The following is a 12,179-nucleotide window of genomic DNA, read 5'->3' on the forward strand; positions in this document are numbered from 1 at the left end:
CTTTAGTAAGAATTGCAAGGCCAGGCACAGTGGCTCACGCCTGTCATTCCAACAATTTGGGAGGCTGAGGCAGGCAGATTGTCTGAGCCCAGGAGTTCAAAACCAGCCTGGGCAACATAGTGAGACTTCATCTCTACAACATTTAATTTTAAATTAGCTGGGCATGGTGGTGGTGGTGCATGCCTGTAGTCCCAGCCACTTGGGTGGCAGAAGGATCACATGAGCGTGGGAGGTCAATGTTATAGTGATCTATGATCATGCCACTGTCTCAAAAAAAATAAAAGAATTCCAAAAATTTCTAATTCCTACAAGATTTTCAGAGTTGTTAAGCTTTAAGAAGCATGACATCTTGAAAAGATAATTTGCATTCATATTTAATTACAAATGAATAGTTAAATTTTTAAATATGTTATTGTTCCTGTAGCTACATTATATAAGGCTGTTTACCTCATTTCAGTTGAACACCCTGTAGCCCCTTTTCACTGTTTGTTTTTTCCAGGTGCTGAAGTGGAATTTTACTACCCCACGGGATGAATACATTGAGCAACTAAAGACTCAAATGTCTAGCTGTGTAGCTAAATGGTTACAAGATGAGATGTTTCACTCAGACTTTCAGCATCATAACAAAGCTCTGGCTGTGATGGTTGATGTAAGTCTGCAACAGATAAATATGCATGTATCTCAGACATATAAAAATACTGAGTCCTATGAAATAATCAGAAGTTTGCATGACTTGAAAAGGACGTAGAATATAGGATGTAGAATATACTATGTTCTTTATTTTTAGAGCTGTCTTATTTGGTAGAATAAATGGATATATGTGTATATTTTTTAGGTCTTAATAGAAGGCTTAAAACTCTGTCATTTTCTTTTTGGGCTCCAATAAAATTTAAGAGACACTTTCCTAATAGAACTTTAAGAATATAGAAGATTTTATACATTCTTATTTGTGGGATTTTTGTTTTGTTTTATTTTAAGCACTTGGAGAGTGAAAAAGAAGGTGTTATTGGTTGCCTGGATCTTATCTTAAAGTGGCTTACCCTGAGGTTTTTTGACACCAATACGAGCGTCCTGATGAAAGCACTAGAATATTTAAAATTGCTCTTCACCTTGCTGAGTGAGGAAGAATATCATCTTACTGAGAATGAAGCATCTTCCTTCATCCCCTATCTTGTCGTCAAGGTAATGTGGTGGTCTCTGTCTGGGAGACTGCTTAAGTTCCCAGCTGACCTCAGTTTCTATACTTTTATTTTCTCTCCCTTTTTTACCGATTATATCACAGTACTCATCCCTATCCCCCTATTCTTTCATAACATAGTAATGCATGGGAGAATCATTGCTACTTAGGAAATGTCTCACTTAATCATTATTTTCCTTGTTGACTAGGTTGGAGAACCAAAAGATGTCATTCGTAAAGATGTTCGTGCCATCCTGAACCGGATGTGCCTTGTCTACCCAGCTAGCAAGATGTTTCCCTTTATCATGGAAGGAACCAAATCCAAAAACTCTAAGCAGAGAGCAGGTGAAGCAAACAATTTAAATGGAGATGTGGATCTCTGCAGCAGTAGCCTATAGAAGAAATAGTTTATAGATGAACAAATAAATTTCTTCAGTGCCTATGTAGTTGATTCCAACCTCCTGATTTAGACTGTGAGAGTGATGAGTTGCACACTGGTGGAGCCATGGTATCAGGTGATACAGGCACCACTCAGTATCACCCTGGTGACAAAATCAAGTGCACAGGGGCCATCTGACTCACAGGCATCTCTTCCTTTCAGGAGCACTTGCCGAAATACCATTGTTTCTCTGATAAAAGGCAGTAAACAAAAAATCCTAGGGAGAACCAGAGTAAGATTTTAGTCCTTCATATATGCCAAGTCTCTATCCCAAATGTGTGTTGTCTCATTAATCTAGCCTTTCTTCCCCATCAGAGTGCCTGGAAGAGCTGGGATGTCTGGTTGAGTCCTATGGCATGAATGTTTGCCAACCAACCCCAGGAAAAGCCTTAAAGGAAATAGCTGTTCACATAGGAGACCGTGACAATGCTGTACGCAATGCTGCCCTCAACACCATTGTAACCGTGTACAATGTACATGGGGATCAGGTGTTCAAACTGATTGGAAATGTGAGTGACTTCTCTCAACACTGTCAGCATGTTGTGAAAAGAATCGCAATATCTCCTAGTTGTTAGTTAGGCTTCCTGTCTTCTCAACTGTAGCTAAGTTTTTATTACTTTTTAGTCAATTCAACCAATCAATGTGATCTAGAATCCAGATAGACCTTTGAGGTGTCTTTGATTAGGCTGTTTTAATAGAAATCAAGTTTTCTTTTCTGAGCATTCTATTCATAGCAAATTTGCCTTAGAAATGGGTGCTATTTTTGAATCAAGAAATCTAAGCTAGTCCTGGGTTTAAATTCTGCCTGGCAGTCTGCTCTGTAATTTTTACTGCATTGAGTTTTTGGTTAAAAAGTACTTACTTGTGGACAGTGTGGATACTAGTATGTGTCAGATCACGTCTTGAGCTCCAGCCATGAGCCAGTTTGCCACTCACACTAGGTTCTGCCTCTGACCTCTTATTTCCTTTGGCCCAGTCATTATTGTGTCTGGACCTCTGTCTTCAGTTACCTCATAGTGTCACCTTATATTTACACTGGGCTTAAATATGTTTACTTATATTTTCTAATTAAATTCTCACTACTACCCAGTGAAGAATATTAAGCAGTTGGGAATTTTACAGGTGACCAAAAATGAAGTTTCTTGTCCATAGTCACACAGCTAGATAGTGGTAACAAAACAAAAAATGGGAAAGCTTCATTTAATTTTAGACCTTTTTATTTGTAGTTACAAATTGGCTTTTTTATCCTTTCCTTTCCTTTTTTTTTTTTTTTTGGAGACAGGGTCTTGCTCTGTCACCTAGGCTGGGGTCCAGTGGTGTGATCATGGCTCACTGCAGCCTCGACCTCCTGGGCTCAAGTGATCCTCTCACTTCAGTCTCCCGAGAACCGGGGCTACAGGCATGTGCCACCACACCCAGCTATTTTTTGTACTTTTTGTAGAGATGGGGATTTCACCATGTTGCCCAAGCTGGTCTCAAACTCCTGGGCTCAAGTGATTCTCCTGCCTTAGCCACCCAAAGTGCTGGGATTACAGGCATAAGCCACTGTGCCCAGCCCCTCTCCTTTCATATCGTCTCTTACGATGGCAGCTGGGCAGGTATTAACAGCAGTTGATTTTGAAATGTGGTGTTTTCAAAATAAACATCTCTGAACATAGAGGGTTCTATTTGTTTTGATATGAAAGTAGATATTAATTATTGAGTTCTCCAGTTAGGTTTCTAAATTTGGCCTCTTTACAGCTTTCTGAAAAGGATATGAGCATGCTCGAAGAGAGGATTAAACGGTCAGCAAAGAGGCCCTCTGCTGCACCAATAAAACAGGTGGAAGAGAAACCTCAGCGTGTACAGAACATAAGCTCCAATGCCAACATGTTACGCAAGGGACCAGCTGAGGACATGTCTTCCAAACTCAAGTATGTAGATAGAGATACTTGTCTGAAAGCATCTCCATGGCCTTTGCCTTATGTGCTCACAGCCTGTCCTGTAACATGATCTTGAGTTCTTGTAGCCATTATCATGCATGACAGAGTGTCTGGGTAAATGTATTGTAATCAAATGTTTGATCCTTCAGTCTTCATTGTCTTTGTCTTTGTCTCAAAACCACTTCTAAATGGTCTTGTGCCTTCTTTCACTGCTTTTCCGTGGACAGAATTATGTATCGCACTTATAGGATGTAAGTACTGCCTGCTAATTTCTCATTAGCAGGGCTCTTATATCTTTCTAACTTCTGACTTGGATTCATCCCCTCTGGAGGGTGACTAGCTTACAGTTTATAATCAGGGTAGAGGGTATCCATAAGTTCCCCATGAATCAAGTCTTCCACAAAAGTTCAATGTCATGTGGCTAAATATTGATTCACTTTCTTCTTTGTGTTATACTTGGTTGTGCTTAGTTTCCTATTCTTGAGATAAGGCTAAATAAAATGCATGCAACCCAGAATTGGCTTAGGGACTCAAAATACTGCCTCCTAAGCAAGACAGCTCTATTTTGGGTTGTGTCATGAGTATAATTTTAACCAACTTGAATTTGGGAACTTTAAATCCCTGTTTCTTGAATGTAAAGCTGGCCCTGACCTGTCAAGAGTGAATATTCCTGAAAAGGGATGACTGGTGGTCCCACAAAGTATAAAATGTGCTGAACACTGCATGGAATGGTACTTATGATTAGCAAAATTAAAGCACTTGTTAATTTGTTGGAAAAGAACCAGCCAGTCTAGATTTTTCTTATATATTTGCCCATAAGTCATGGACTTTGAGTCAATATAAATACATTTTTTTTGGTTTTTGCCCCATAAGGAATAGAAGTCCAAGGTTTGTTGGCTTTAGTGAACTAGAACAAATACTATAACTTGGCAGGTAATGTAAGTACAAATTAAAGTTACCTGCCCTCTTAGGATATTCATGAACCAGTGTTGTTGCCTATTAAAGGCACTTGCTTAGACTCAAGGACTTAAATCATTCAGGGGGGCTGAAACCAGAAGTTGAACATCTGTCCTGAAGCTTTGGGGCAACTGACAGTGCTGCTCTTGCCCTTTGGTTAAGAAGTCTCTTTTAGTTCAGGAACCTCCTTTTGCTTTCCTTAGCCAAGCCCGAAGCATGAGTGGGCATCCTGAGGCAGCCCAGATGATCCGCAGAGAATTCCAGCTGGATCTAGATGAGATTGAGAATGACAATGGTACAGTCCGATGTGAAATGCCAGAACTTGTTCAGCACAAACTGGATGACATTTTTGAGCCAGTCCTTATTCCTGAACCCAAGTGAGTTAAACTCTTTTGTTTAAATATAAGCAGTTCATGATCATCAGACAGCATATGTGAAATGTGCCCTTTGTGGTAGTGTGCAGTTAAAAGTTCTTAGAACTGATTGCTCTCTGAATTATAGTAGTTGTCAACTAAGACCTGGACTTAGTGGAGAATTGTATAACTCCAATGGGATGTCTTGTAATAGAAATTGAAGTTTTCCCTTTACTCTGCTATCTAGGATCCGGGCTGTTTCTCCACACTTCGATGACATGCACAGTAATACAGCATCCACAATCAATTTTATCATCTCCCAAGTAGCCAGTGGTGACATCAACACAAGTATCCAAGCTCTGACACAGGTAATGGGTGTGCTCCCGTGATAGGGATTCCGTTGGTGAACACAGGCTGTAAAAGTGATGAGTTGCACACTCATAAAGTCATAGCATTGGGGGATGCAGGTAGTGTTTAGTACTTTCCTGAGAAAAGAAATGCACAGGGGCCACTCACTCATCACTTGTCTCAGAGGATATGGCTCTGATAGAGCCTTACTTTTTTTTTGAGACAGGGTCTCACTAGGTTGCCCAGGCAGGAGTGCAGTGACTATTCACGTGCACTATCGTAGCACGCTGCAGCCCCAAACTCTTGGGCTCCAGTAGTCCTTCTGTCTCAGCTTCCTGAGTAGCTGGGACAACAGGCTTGCATCACTGCACCTGGCTGAGCCTTTCATTTTTTTAACTGCATTGATTCACCAGAGGCTAGAGATACAAGAGCAGTTAACAAGTAAGGACCAGCTCTCACGGAACTTACTTAGATTTTAGTGGACAGAGACAAGTAAACAAGAAAATATCACACAGTTGTAACTACTATGTAAATATAACTCAAACAGGGTAATGAAAGAGAGAAACTGAGTAGTTACTTAGACTGGGTGATCAGGAAAACTCTGATATGTGTGGGGCTAAGAGACTCCAAGCAGAGGAAACAGCTAGTAGTCAAAGGACTTAGGGCAGAAATGAGCTTGCAAGTTCAAGGAAGTAAGAGAAGGTTCATGTGCCTGGAGCATAGCGTTCAAGGTGGGGAATGATACAGCATGAGATTTGAGGGGCAGTGATCAAATCATGTAGGGCTTTAAAAGCACTAGGGTGAGTTGGATTTTATTTCAATTATGATGGGAAATCATTAGAAATTTATAAAAACAGAAATCACGGGTGGGTATGGTGGTTCCTGCATAGAGTCCCAGCTGCTCAGGAGGCTAAGGTGGGAAGATTGCTTGAGCCTAGGAGGTTGAGGCTGCAGTGAGCTGTGATTGCACCACTATACTTGCTCCAGCCTGGGTGACAGAGTAAAACCCTGTCTCAAAAAAAAAAAAAAAAAAAAAAAAGGCCGGTACAGTGGCTCATGCCTATAATCCCAGCAGTTTGGGAGGCCAAGAAAGGTGGATCGCAAGGTCAGGAGTTCAAGACAAGCCTGGCCAATATGGTGAAACCCTGTCTTTACTAAAAATACAAATAGTAGCTGAGCATGCCTGTAATCCCAGCTGCTGGGGAGGCCGAGGCAGGAGAATCACTTGAACCCAGGAGGTGGAGGCTGCAGTGAGTCAAGATCGCACCACTGCACTCCAGCCTGGGTGACAAAGCAAGATTCTGTCACAAACAAACAAACAAACAAATAAATAAACCCAAAATGAATCAACAACACTATGACACATTTTTTTTTTTTTTTTTTTTTGAGATGGAATCTTGCTCTGTTGCCCAGGCCGGAGTGCCGTGGCACAGTTTCGGCTCACTGCAGCCTCTGCCTCCTGGGTTCAAGCAATTCTCCTGCCTCGGCCTCCCTTGTAGCTGGGATTACAGGCACCTACCACCACACCCAGCTAATTTTTGTATTTTTAGAAGAGACAGGGTTTCACCATGTTGACCAGGCTGGTCGAACTCCTGACCTCAGGTGATCCACCTGCCTTGGCCTCCCAAAATGCTGGGATTATAGGTGTGAGCCACCACGTCAAGCTGGCAAAAGAAAATTATGTGCTACACTTGATAGGATCCAGTGAGAGTTCCATATCACTTTGCTGATATTTCTAATGTTGCATAACCTGAATCATGGGAAACATCAAAGAAATACAAATTAAGGGACAATCTTTTAAAGATTCAAGGTCAAAGCCGGGCATGAGGGCTCATGCTTTTATCCCAGCTTTTGGGAGGCTGAGGCAGGTACCTGAGGTCAGTAGTTCGAGACCAGACTGACCAACATGGAGAAACCCGGTCTATACAAAAAATACAAAAAAAAAATTAGCCAGGTATGGTGATGCATACCTCTAATCCCAGCTACTGGGGAAGCTGAGGCAGGAGAATCACTTAAACCCGGGAGGTGGAGGTTGCAGTGAGCCAAGATTGCGCCATTGCACTCCAGCTTGGGCAACAAGAGCAAGACTCTGTAAAAAAAAAAAAAAAAAAAAAAAAAAAAAAACAATTCAAGGTCAAAAAGGCCAAGAAAAGACTGAAGAACCATCCTAGACTATAAAGAGACTGAGAGACATGACAGATGCAGTGCATGATTCTACACTGGTCTTTTGCTTTAAAGGACATAGTTGAGGTTATTAGAGAAAATGGAATGGGGTCTGAGAATTAGATGGTAGTAACAGCAATGTTAATTTCCTTTTTTTTTTTTTTTTTTAAAGACGGGGTTTCATCATGTTGGTCAGGCTGGTCCTGAGCTCCCGACCTCAGGTGATCCGCCCACCTTGGCCTCCAAAGTGCTTGGATTACAGGCATGAGCCACCAGGCCCAGCCTGTTAATTTCTTGATGTTGATGGTTTCATTGTACTTACGAAAGAGAATGTCCTTGTTGTCACTAAGTATACCTTAAAATATCAGAGGGTTGTGGAACATAGGATTGACAACTTACTCTTAAATGATTTAGGATAAAAGAGTTCCTTTACTACCCTTTCAGTGTTTCTGTAATGTACTTTTTTTTTTTTACTTTTGCAGTTTTTTGTTTGTATTAATTGTAGAAGAAATTACTCTGGCCACTCTAGATATAAGATTATATGCAAGGCAAGAGTGGATTCCAGCAATTCTTTTAGGAAGCTGTGGCCAAAATTTATATGAACAATACCATATGCCACGAGGATGATAATAGTGGAGAAGAAAGGAGTCATGGTTTCAGGGTTTCTTTTGGAAGCAGAATCCACAGAACTTGCTAATAGGTTGGATATAAACATAATGCCTTTAACCATTAGTGACAACCAGTGTACTGAAACAGAACACTGGACCAATACGTGATAAAGCTGAGTTTTGAGTTTGGACCAAGTAGTGTGATCTTTCTGAGCCTCACTTTTCATCTGGTAAATGGAAATCTTAATATCAGCCCTGTCTAAAGAGTCTAAAAAGCATTCTTTTTAATAAATTGAACATTGAAACCTAAACATTTGTGTGTTTGTTTGTTTGTTTTGAGATGGAGTCTTGCTTTGTCCAAGGCTGGAATGCAATGGCATGATCTCGGCTGACTGCAACCTCCACTGGGTTCAACAATTCTTCTGCTTCAACCTCTCAAGTAGCTGGGATTACAGGTGCCTGCCACCACACCAGGCTAATTTTTGTATTCTTAGTAGAAACATGGTTTTACCATCTTGGTCAGGCTGGTCCCTGACCTCAAGTGATTTGCCCACGTTGGCCTCCCAAGTGGAGGAATTTGTAAATAAATCCCTAGTTATTTATATATAAAGAAAATGGGGTTGGGCCCACTGACTCACGCCTATATAATCCCAGCACTTTAGGAAGCCGAGGTGGGCGGATCACGAGGTCAGGAGTTCAAGACCAGCCTGGCTAAAATGGTGAAGCGCGTCTTTACTAAAAATAAAAAAATTAGCTGGGCGTGGTGACGGGCGCCTGTAATCCCAGCTACTACTCGGAAGACTGAGGCAGTAGAATCGCTTGAAACTGGAAGGCAGAGGTTGCAGTGAGCCAAGATCATGCCACTGCATTCCAGCCTAGGCGAAAGAGCGAAACTCTGTCTCAAAATAAATAAAATAAATGGGATTTTTTTCAAGATAAGACTTTGGAAATACTTTGCTAATCAATATTCTTACAGAGAAGTTTCATATAGCATTTCCTGCTACTTCAGAAGTATGAAGCTTGGAAAATATATCTTGAAATTTTTGTTATCAGATCGATGAGGTCCTGAGACAGGAAGACAAAGCTGAAGCCATGTCTGGCCACATTGATCAGTTTCTGATAGCCACGTTCATGCAGCTAAGACTCATCTACAACACACACATGGCAGATGAGAAATTGGAGAAGGATGAGATCATCAAGTTGTATAGCTGTATCATTGGCAACATGATTTCGGTAAGGGCACCTCTGCAAAACTTCAGCTTCCCATCAATCTCTCAGCCTGCCTGGGTTCTAAAGCCAGAATCCATGCAGATGTTCCAGTGAGTCCTGTGTCACTTGGTAGAATTTTACATGCATTATATAGCAAGCTACTGATGGCTTCCATTGGATGCTGGGCTACACTCCATCCCACCTTACTGTTAGGATAAAGTAAAATGCTTACAGATTACCTAGCTTCTTCCTGCCAGTTTCTTCATCAGGCATGGTAGACCCTAGCTGACTTTTCACAGATAAGTATGCTTACATTAAAAATGCTAAGTAGCCTGGTTTGATCAGTATACATTGTATGCATGAATTAAAATATCACTCTGTATTCCATAAATTTGTATAGCTATTACATGTCAACTAAAAATAAAAGGAAAAAAATTTGCCAATGATTTACCTTTAGAGCAGATTATAAGGATAATAAAGACATTCACTTGGATTTCAATATCAATATGCTTTCTTAAATTGGGGCTAAAAGGGCAGACTTAATGACACCAACTAGCCAGAAATTGCAGATTTGGCCTAACAGTAAATAATTTCACAGGTAAAAACAAATACTTTGGCCAGGCACGGTAACTCACGCCTATAATCCCAGCACTTTGGGAGGCCAAGCCGGGTGAATCACAAGGTCAGGAGTTCAAGACAAGCCTTGCCAAGATGGTGAAACCCTGTCTCTACTAAAAATCCAAAAAATTATGGGCGTGGTGGCGGGTGCCTGTAATTTCAGCTGCTTGGGAGGCTGAGGCAGAGAATTACTTGAACCCAGGCGGCAGAGGTCACCATGAGCCAAGATTGCACCACTGCATTCCAGCCTGAGTGACAAAGTGAGACTCCATCTCAAAGAAAAAGAAAAAAAAAAAAAAAAAACTTTTACAATTAGAAGCACACCAATTAATTTTGCCTATTACTAGAGGCTTGGGGGAGTGTGCTGTTTTGTTTTTTCATTATTACTCTGAATTTATTTTTTATTTATTTTTATTTTTTAAAAGACAGGATTTCACCATGTTGGCCAGGATAGTCTCGATCTCTTGACCTCATGATCCGCCTGCCTCGGCCTCACAAAGCGCTGGGATTACAGGTGTGAGCCATCACACCCGGCTATCACTCTGAAATTTTAAAAATAAAACATAATGGAATGTTTACCAGAATTTGCCACCCAGATTTATATTCTTTACTCTCTATATTGAGTTTTACACCTCCCTGACACAATTATGTCTGGATAGCTATTTCAGATAGAGAGCCTTGCCCGGGAGGCCTCCACTGGAGTACTAAAAGACCTAATGCATGGCCTCATCACCTTAATGCTGGATTCTCGGATTGAAGATCTTGAGGAAGGACAACAGGTCATCCGCTCTGTGAACCTCTTGGTGGTGAAGGTTCTGGAGAAGTCAGACCAGACCAACATCCTGAGGTATACCTGTATTCTCAGCCAAAAGAGCCTGGGACATCCTCTCTTTTGTTTACACCTAGAAACCATAACCTCTATAAGTCAACTTCCTAGGCAACCTAACAATCACAAATCAACACTTAAGTGTGCCTAGGAAGTTGATTTATTACTCTTCTTCATCATGGACCAAAGGTATTTTAGCCTGAGACCATAGCTAAAACTAGTAACTACTCAGCCAGTCAATATGCATTTTCTAGAATAGGACTGTAAAGTTTGTTAGGTACATTTTTCTTGTACATTTCAGGTACATTTTATTCTTTTTCAGCTACCAATGGCAATGCAAAAAAGAATGACAAACCTTACACTTACCAAGTGGTGACTTACAAGGCTTAAACAATATTTATTTTCCTAACTGAATGTCAGGTAGTCCAGGACAAGTCCTGATCCATGACCTCTCAATTTATTAGATGGATAGAGTAATCTCACTTGCCCTTTCAATTACTGATTTTAATTGGAATGCAGGTTTGAAACTTAATGCTGTTGTGTTGGGTTTTTCTTCCAGTGCCCTACTTGTTTTGCTCCAAGACAGCCTGCTAGCAACAGCCAGTTCTCCCAAATTCTCAGAGCTTGTTATGAAGGTGAAGTTGAAATGATTTGATTTCTTTTCTCTCAAAGATGCAATCACTTTGTTAAAAGTATGGGGAAAGAGGAATTAGAGCTAAGAAAGATAGAGGCTCAAATCAACCAAGTCACACCTGAAAAAAATATATTTTTCATAATAAAAATATTAATAAAATAAATTTAAAAAATTTTAGCCAGGTGTGGTGGCATTCTTTTATGGTACCAACTACTCAGGAGGCTGAAGTGAGAAGATTGCTTGAACCCAAGAGTGAGCTTGATCACACCACTACACTCCAGCCTTGACAACAGTGAGACTCAGTCTCTAAAATATATAGTTTTTAATGTATATTTAATGTGTATTATATACATGTATATAATACACATACACACACACACACACACATATATATCTATATAAATTGGTCTTCAGTTTTTCCCTTCCTACAATTTATATCCCAAGTTCAGGCCTGAACAGTTTGTGGCCTCAAACAGTGAAAGGGAGCAGGTATTTTGTAAATATTTTACTAATTCTCTAAAAATCAAAAGGAAAGAAGTTTGAGACAGATTTTATTTATTTCGGGAGAAAAGATATGTATAGCCCTGTGATATTTGGTCTGTTTTGTAAAAGAGACCAAATGAACATTTATAACATTGTAATGCTGTTATTACACTGCAGTAGTATCAGATGTTTTGTCTCCTTGTGTTAGATTTGGTTAAGCAACATGAACTACTTTATTCTCAGTTACCAAGGAAACCCAAGACAGAATTTCCACCACATTAAATGATGGTCCCTAGCTCTGGGGAGTGGGAAGGAGTAGAGATGGATGATCAGATGAGTGACTAGACACACATCTGCTGGTGTCATTGTAGAAGTGATGATAATTTTTCATGTTTTAGCAGCTGAACTTGAAAGATATTATGTGCCACATTTATATCCCTGG

At 40.4% G+C, this 12,179-nt stretch overlaps 1 protein-coding gene and 2 non-coding genes across 5 annotated transcripts in view; all 3 read left to right on the top strand.

The window, feature by feature from the left end:
* Positions 1-12,179, top strand: part of CKAP5 (cytoskeleton associated protein 5) — a 110,289-nt gene that overhangs the window by 89,863 nt on the left and 8,247 nt on the right. For 2 of the 3 annotated variants that reach the window (XM_032283405.1, XM_032283406.1), the window contains exons 29-39: positions 500-649; positions 979-1,182; positions 1,387-1,522; positions 1,932-2,125; positions 3,357-3,529; positions 3,766-3,789; positions 4,699-4,872; positions 5,096-5,216; positions 9,021-9,200; positions 10,454-10,641; positions 11,180-11,255. In XM_032283405.1, coding sequence (XP_032139296.1) covers positions 500-649; positions 979-1,182; positions 1,387-1,522; positions 1,932-2,125; positions 3,357-3,529; positions 3,766-3,789; positions 4,699-4,872; positions 5,096-5,216; positions 9,021-9,200; positions 10,454-10,641; positions 11,180-11,255 — 1,620 coding nt within the window. The remainder of the gene's footprint in view (positions 1-499; positions 650-978; positions 1,183-1,386; positions 1,523-1,931; positions 2,126-3,356; positions 3,530-3,765; positions 3,790-4,698; positions 4,873-5,095; positions 5,217-9,020; positions 9,201-10,453; positions 10,642-11,179; positions 11,256-12,179) is intronic. The other variant, XM_032283407.1, reaches the window with a different exon arrangement.
* On the top strand, positions 1,650-1,760 carry LOC116555277. Its single transcript, XR_004270473.1, has one exon. It is a non-coding gene; the product is annotated as a small nucleolar RNA SNORD67 (small nucleolar RNA).
* LOC116555222 lies at positions 5,264-5,369 on the top strand. The gene has a single exon (XR_004270426.1). It is a non-coding gene; the product is annotated as a small nucleolar RNA SNORD67 (small nucleolar RNA).

This window comes from Sapajus apella, unplaced genomic scaffold, assembly GCF_009761245.1.
Source record: "Sapajus apella isolate SASKATOON/1434 unplaced genomic scaffold, GSC_monkey_1.0 scaffold14, whole genome shotgun sequence".
NCBI lineage: Eukaryota > Metazoa > Chordata > Mammalia > Primates > Cebidae > Sapajus > Sapajus apella.